This window comes from Pholis gunnellus (genome assembly GCF_910591455.1).
Source record: "Pholis gunnellus genome assembly, chromosome: 23".
Classification (NCBI taxonomy): domain Eukaryota; kingdom Metazoa; phylum Chordata; class Actinopteri; order Perciformes; family Pholidae; genus Pholis; species Pholis gunnellus.
Genome location: NC_136550.1, coordinates 13,821,587 through 13,828,643, shown reverse-complemented (window position 1 = coordinate 13,828,643; position 7,057 = coordinate 13,821,587). Strand labels below are relative to the sequence as shown.

At 43.5% G+C, this 7,057-nt stretch overlaps 1 protein-coding gene across 1 annotated transcript; it reads right to left on the bottom strand.

Moving 5' to 3' along the window:
* Positions 1-524: 524 nt before the first annotated feature.
* On the bottom strand, positions 525-7,057 carry LOC306714869 (schwannomin-interacting protein 1). Its single transcript, XM_079185040.1, has 7 exons — positions 6,738-7,057; positions 5,251-5,522; positions 4,518-4,642; positions 3,454-3,550; positions 3,249-3,374; positions 2,794-2,911; positions 525-2,694 (listed from the first exon to the last, which is right to left on the bottom strand). Exons 2-7 carry the CDS (start codon positions 5,518-5,520, stop codon positions 2,594-2,596), a joined length of 837 nt encoding a protein of 278 aa, XP_079041166.1. The 5' UTR covers positions 5,521-5,522; positions 6,738-7,057; the 3' UTR covers positions 525-2,593.

Sequence of the window (7,057 nt, the reverse complement as noted above, 5' to 3'; positions counted from 1 at the left end):
GGAAGACTAGAAAGGCCCTGTATGAATGCAGATCCATTTACCGTTTACCACTGATCCCAATGAAACCCAATCTATACAGGCCATATAGCCAATGTTAGCAAAGATATGCTAACCTCTTCCAACCACTCTATTCAATCCTATTCATGACAAAAGCAAGTATATATATATATATATCATACTCAGTAGATATGAAAAATGTATCTACTCCCAAAGCTAGCTGTAAAAATAAATGTTATATGTTCATTTTAAAACTCCTAAACTGAGGAGCAGAAATATTTACACATTTAGAAACCCACGCAGTGTCCAAAGAGTCATCAGTGTGAATGAGTTATAGGCCGGTGACACAGCAGATCAACCCGCTCTGTGTAGACACTGCTCACACACACACACACACACACACACACACACACACACACACACACACACACACACACACACACACACACACACACACACACACACACACACACACACACACACACACACACACAGCTCTCTGAAAACGGACTGTACTAATACTTTATTCATTTAAAGACAGTCTGTTATCCAATGTAAACAAAATGGTCGAACCACCACCAAAGTTTGTTGCAGAGTGTGCACATTTTTTTTTTTTCAATACAGATTAATACAAGAAGACTAAGATTCTGATTTCTTTACATTAGTTTTTTCTTAATATAAAACAATGAGATAAACAGGATCCTGTTACTTCCATCTTAGCTTATTATCATGTTAATCATGTGGATGAGGAGGCACGAATGAAATAACATAAAGGAGTTACTCGTCATGGTTAGACAGAAACTATGATCATTATGAAGATGTCAACACTACTACTACGAGACAGGAAGCAGATGAATTGATTTCTGTCTGTGTTCTGTGGACACACTGAGCCGACCATCAGCTGCTGGTGGTGCTGCGTCAAGGCCCCAGGAAGCTCAAATACCAGACACTTCATCCACAATACTGGTACCTTGTATCGATGCTAAATGTGTGCTTTAAATTCAGAGTATCAAATAATTACAAAAAACATTTAGAAATGAACTGCACTGTAATGGTTCAAATGGTTAATTCAACATAATTAAAACGGTGCCTTTTATTTTTTTTATTCGCTGTTAAGCTGCTGCGGCTGGAAGTCGACGCGAAACATACAGTATGTGCAGGAAGTGTCGAGTTTTATTGATGGAAGTTTAACAGCGAACAAAAAAAAAAAAAGAAAGCAAAGTAGCTGTTTGTGTAGTGTTTGTTTAAGGCAAATTATCAAGAACTTGTGCCAACACGGTTAAGAAAAAGATTAAAATGTATTCTAGAAAGCACTTTGGTGAAGAAAATGTGCTTAATTGGTTGTACGTAAGAAAGGCTACACAAGGATAAACATGAATACAAAAAAATATTAATAAAGAAATTTGAACTACACAAAGTAAACAAAGAGAGATTGTTCGGGAGGCAGAATTAGCAGCTTCTTAACAGGAGTCCCTTTGTATTGCAGTTTGAAGCCTGGAGGGAGAATGTGAAACACAACGTACTGAAGCATTGTGTCGACAAAAGATAACCGCACAATACAGACTGGGATCAAGTGGAGACCAAGTACAAGTACTTACACTTGCCGATACTAGTACTTAAAAATACCATTACAGTTCTAAAAATAACTTTGTTGCTTACATTCTAACATTCAATATCTTCCTGGTACAAACAGAGCATGGTTCTTTGCAGTATAGATGTTAATAATTAACGGTTGAACAGTGTTGAACTTTGAACTTATCAGTTCAAAGAAATATTAAAAATAAAAAAACTCAAGAGGAGCGACTCGCATAAAGGAGAATAGCGCTGGTCCACCTTAACAGTTCAGTCCACCTTAAGTGTGCTGGAGCTGCTGTGCGCTCTTTGAAAAGGCTGAATATTGTGCAGCTATTTCAGCACATGTTGTAGTAACATCACATACTCATGAGCACAGAGAGAAACAGGACAGCTGGTGGAAACGTGGCTCCACAGCGCCACTAGTGGTCAGAAAACACCACAGGGTCCCGTAGAGGGACGGAGGCCGATGAGGAAAATTAAGCCGGCCTTCATCAACACCAGACGGATCCTTTCAATGAACGATTGGATGTTTTGGAGAAATACGTCGGACACGCATCAGTGCTGTGTCTCTGTGTCCAGAACAGCCCAGAGACGTGGTGCTGCTCAGCTGCGTTAAACACGACCCAGGTGGAACTGGTGCTGATCCTCTAGAAGGGAGAATGGCAGCGTGCTCCTTTCAGGTCACCGTCCACCGCCTGGATGTTGTGTTTAAGGTGTTGCGCGTACCAAACGGCTCCGACATCGTTCTGTCATGAGTTTTAAACCACTGCTGGTGGACACCGTCCTTTAGTGAGACCAAATGTCCCTTTATAAATACACAACACAGACAATAGCAGTAAAAAGGAATGTCCTTGTCCTTTCAGGGAGGGACACTCTTCACAGTGATTGGCTGGTCAGACCGACTGACTGAGATGTTTGTGGAGGCCACTGTGGCAACGTCCGATTCACAACAATCAACATCAAGTGTCTGCGGGACTCAACCGCTCCACAGCTGAACTTCAGCTCGGAGCGATCAGCGGCTTCACAGCGACGTCAGGTCCTGGACCTCCAGCAGCATGGCGTCCTGCTCCGTCCTCAGCTGGTCTCGGACCTGCAGGCGGCCCACCAGGTCTGAGCTCAGGTCTGACGTGGACGGGTCAAAAAAAACAAAAACAAGTTCGTCAGAGCTGTGGTTCAGACTTTTATGTACATGGAGTGTACTTGCTGTGTGTGGGAGAGTACCTTGTATGGTCTGGCTGAGAGACGTACACAGAGCATTCAGGTTCTTCATACTGAAGTTCTCTAAATCACTGCGCTCCACATGTCTTCTCTGGACTACAGGTTCACTACGAGCTGCAGCCTGAGAGGAGAGGAGAGAAGAACGAGAGGAGAGGAAAGGAAAAGAGGGTGGAAAGGATGAAAGGAGAGGAGAGAAGAGTGGAAAGGATGAAAGGAGAGGAGAGAGGAGGAGAAGAGGATGAAAGGAAAGAAGCGGAGGGGAGAGGAGAGAGGAGGAGGAGGAGATGAAGGTAGGAGAGGATGAAAGGAAAGGAAAGGAGAGGGATAAGGGTGAAAGGAGAGAAGAAGATGAGGGGAGGAGAAGATGACAGGAGAGGAGAGGAGAGCTGTGATGAACTGTATTTGGGAGGAAAAGAGAAAAACTTGGCCGCATCTCTGCAACAGCGTGGAGCCCTCACCAGTGTTCTGTGGTCGGTTCTCAGTCGGTCTCGTAGGTTCCTCAGAGTGTTCCTGAAGCCTCTGGATTTGGGTTTCTCCGGTTTGGCAGGAGGCTGAGGATTCTTCTGGACCTGAACAGCCCCTCTCTGTATCAGCAGGGTGAGATGAAGTCACTAGTTACTCTGTTTCAGCTCATCCAACAGAACGTGTGTTAGCGCTAGTTACCCGTGAGTTGCTGCTTTCCTTCCTCTCCTCCTCCTCCTCCTCCTCACTTTCACTGTTGTTGATGAAGCAGAGCTGAAGATTCATCTGTGTCTGCAGGCTGAGGGATGCAAACAGACATCATGTGGTGGATTTACACGAGGGGTCATGGCTGATTGAACGCTGTGTCACACAGCTGCCTCACATTAGCAGGAGGGACAAATGTCAAAACTCTTCACAGCTTCTGGGGCTTCAAATGTGGACACAGTGACACCTGGTGGCCTGGGAAAGGTACAGCAGCCCTTAAAGAAGTGAGTTTCCCCATTCATTCCTTATATATTTATAATTTTGAGCAAAAAGAAATAGGAAAATTGGACGAAAAGTCCACACTACAAGACCGTGTACATGATTATTTAAAGAGTGAAGAACTACTTATCCCATAAACCAGTGCGAATGCCGACCGGAAACTCTTCAAACTTCTGATCTTTGTGGATCTAAATGCGGACGGATTCAGCATCTGCGTGGCTCATTTCTGCCCTCAAACGTTTTCACAATACAAGAGAAAGTTTCCACACACTAACGGAGCGGCTGTTAGCATGCTGTTACACGTTAGCATCGTGGGAAGTGTAGTAGTATAGTAGTGCATCTGCGATCCTTTTCTTCAGATGTGCAGCATTAAATGAAGCTGGTGTTATCAACATGCTACAGTAAAATAATTAGTAAAAGAGCCGAGACACATAAAACATTTAGCTGACACTAAATATGTGCCTTATTGACAGTGATGGGTACCTTTTTAAAAAGTAACAAACGTTACAACGTTACTTACTATCCATTAGCCTGTTACTTGTATTACTTGGCATCAGGTGGAAATGTTCTCATACTTGATTGTTGCTTTCTAAAAATCTATTTAGTAAGTAACCTATAGTTCTTGATGAAAACTCTAAAACAGCAGTAATCAACAGACTGTTTCCTCTATAATACAACAAAACCTCGACAGATTAGGCGTGTTGTGTTAAGAGATGACACACGACACTACGCTCATGAGTAATATGATCATGAGAGGTGTGTGTGTGTGTGTGTGTGTGTACCGGGAGGTGAGGGCCAGCACATGGCTGTTGCAGGCGTCGTCTCCGTCCTCCCAGCTCTCCGCTCTCCTCCCTCTCTCCTCCGTCCAGCTGACCGGAGCTCTGCCTCTCTCCAGAGAAACTCCACTCTGAGAACAACAAACCAGCAGCAGAGTGAGATGTGTTTCTCTTTCCCCCCATTGGACTGATGATTGTACTAGAAGAGCCTTTTCCAGGTGTCGATTCACATTGACCAGCGTGTGGTAATGAATGACTGAATGATCAGCATTTACAGTCAGGACATCTGATGAGCAGACAAACTTTGAAAAACTTCAAAAGGTGCACGATCCAAATCGTTATGAACTTCACCTCCGATCAGTTTCTTCATCTTTGACACAAAGCCGCATTTCTCAAAACACCCGAGAGGCTAAAAGCTCTGAAGCGTTTGGTCTAAGTCACGATGATGGAATATTAAGAGCATATATTTGATGGTGGGTGATTTAGTGAGGATTAAATCCCCAACAAATGGAAACAACCCAGAGATGACAGTTTGCACAACTCTCCACTACTGTGTGTGTGTGTGTGTGAGAAACAGCATTTTCCTCAATATTAACATCTGTATCGACACCATCACTTCCTCTTCCTCTCTCCCACCCGTCGTGTATATTTTGTGTGTCTGTGATTTGTCTCATTACATCACTTCCCCTCCTCTCGCGCCCCATGAACGCCTCACGCTCCTCTCTCCCGGACCACTGACCTTTGCCCTCTTCTCCTTGTTCTCCTCCTCCTGCTTCTCCAGCTCGGCGATGCGCAGGCTCAGCGCCTCCCAGTGCATGATGGGAAGGCCCAGGTTGTCCTCGCCGTAGCCCTCCTGCCAGACCAGGGCCGCGCCTTCCGAATCCTCCTCCTCCTCCTCTTCGTCGTCGTCGTCATTGTCGGCGTCCTCGTCGCTCCTCCTGTCGTCCTCCGCCTCGTTGCTCTCCTTCTCCTCCCCCTGCTGCCTCTGTCTCTCCTTCTCTCCCTCCATCTCTGCACAGGCGGAAGTATACGGATTCAGATCTCCTCCGGGACAGAGCGCTCTATATTCATGAGGCGGGATTCACCGCTTAGAGTGGAAAACGTTGTAAGATTGGGATGATGTCGCCGTAGGCGCTGCCTATAAGGATCAGGACTGTGGCCACCGTTAAAGACGCTGAGGTGATGACCTCTTGTTTTTTTTTTTGCAATCTGGGTGGAGTGATTACTTTTGGGACAATACAAATTACAAAGGATTCAGTACTTCTCCACCGATTGTGTTTCTAATTATTAATACATTGATTTAAAACATTTTTAGCCCATTTTCTAAAGTGTGACTTGATGAAAACATAAAATAACAGCATCAAAGCTCAATACTTGTCAGGTAGTCTTGTCCATAGTAGGGTTGCACAAATATATTTATATGCGATTATATATTCAATCGCCACTGCGATGTCAACTCTTGAAAGAAAGTGATATTACACTTCAACAATACATTATTATTTGTTGGTGCCGTTTGTGATCACTTCAATGTTCAATTTGTTGAATAAAAGAATGTCAGAAAAAATAAACCTTTTTATTTATTTATTTTTATTCCCAAAAGCAATTTCTTTTAGCAGTGTACTGAAGGGCAGAGCTGAGTTCACTTTAACGTCGGTTTATTTATTGTGTTGAATATCGTCATCGCATATTTTCCTCATATCGTGGATCCATATACAGCATATTAATAACTCCAGTCTGCTCACATGTATTATGCTGCTTTCACATGATTTGATCATGAAGTCCCTGATTTAAATCAAGGTTGAGTCATTATTTCAAGAGGTAAAGATATATTTAAAGATAACGTTTTTGGAGAAAAGCTTGTATTTAATATTTGACTTATTTTGTAAAAAGAAAAACACAGCTTAAAGAATATTCATAAAGGTTTCAGAGTATTGTTTTGGTGTCAGAAGCTACTGTATCAGTAAAGATATCATGTACGTTGAATGCAGACATCCAGCCCTGAACGTAACCGGTACATGAATGAATTAAGTAGTTAGAGAACAGGAGAGACTTCCTGCAACGGGGACGTTGCGGTACTTGGACTCGTGCCCTCAGTAGTTTTAAACTCAGCCAACGGCCTCAAACCAAAGTTAGACGAAACAGCGCGTCTGTGAAAGCTGAAATCTCAGTCTGGAACTTTAGTATCACACCAAACTAACATTAGTTGTCCAAAATAAAGTAACTTACCACTTTCTCCTGAAATATAAACACAACTCTTCAGCTCGTTGTCAGAGTAGTTGAGAGTTTTGCCACATAACCGCCGCTCCTTCCTCAACTCCTCCTCGTTATCTTCCCCCTTCCTTTCCTTTCCTTCCCATCAGGAGTTTCACTCCCTCTGCCCTCTTTCTCACCAGAGAGAGAAGAAGCGGACAATAAGTCCACGCGAGCCCTTCAGATACTTTCCGTGTCTGTCTGCGTACTTACTTACACTGTGTCTTAGCTACTTTACGTTCATACTATTGTAATGCCAGATATCCACTCGCTCTTGCTCCAGACATGCAAACAAA

What these genes read in the sequence shown, in the direction of transcription:
- LOC306714869 (XM_079185040.1), bottom strand. Translation starts at nt 5,520, where the DNA reads ATGGAGGGAGAGAAGGAGAGACAGAGGCAGCAGGGGGAGGAGAAGGAG. An exon ending in ACAAGGAGAAGAGGGCAAAG is followed by an intron (nt 4,643 to 5,250) that starts GTCAGTGGTCCG and finishes TGTTGTTCTCAG; the next exon opens with AGTGGAGTTTCTCTGGAGAG. An exon ending in TCTCAGCCAGACCATACAAG is followed by an intron (nt 2,695 to 2,793) that starts GTACTCTCCCAC and finishes CGTCCACGTCAG; the next exon opens with ACCTGAGCTCAGACCTGGTG.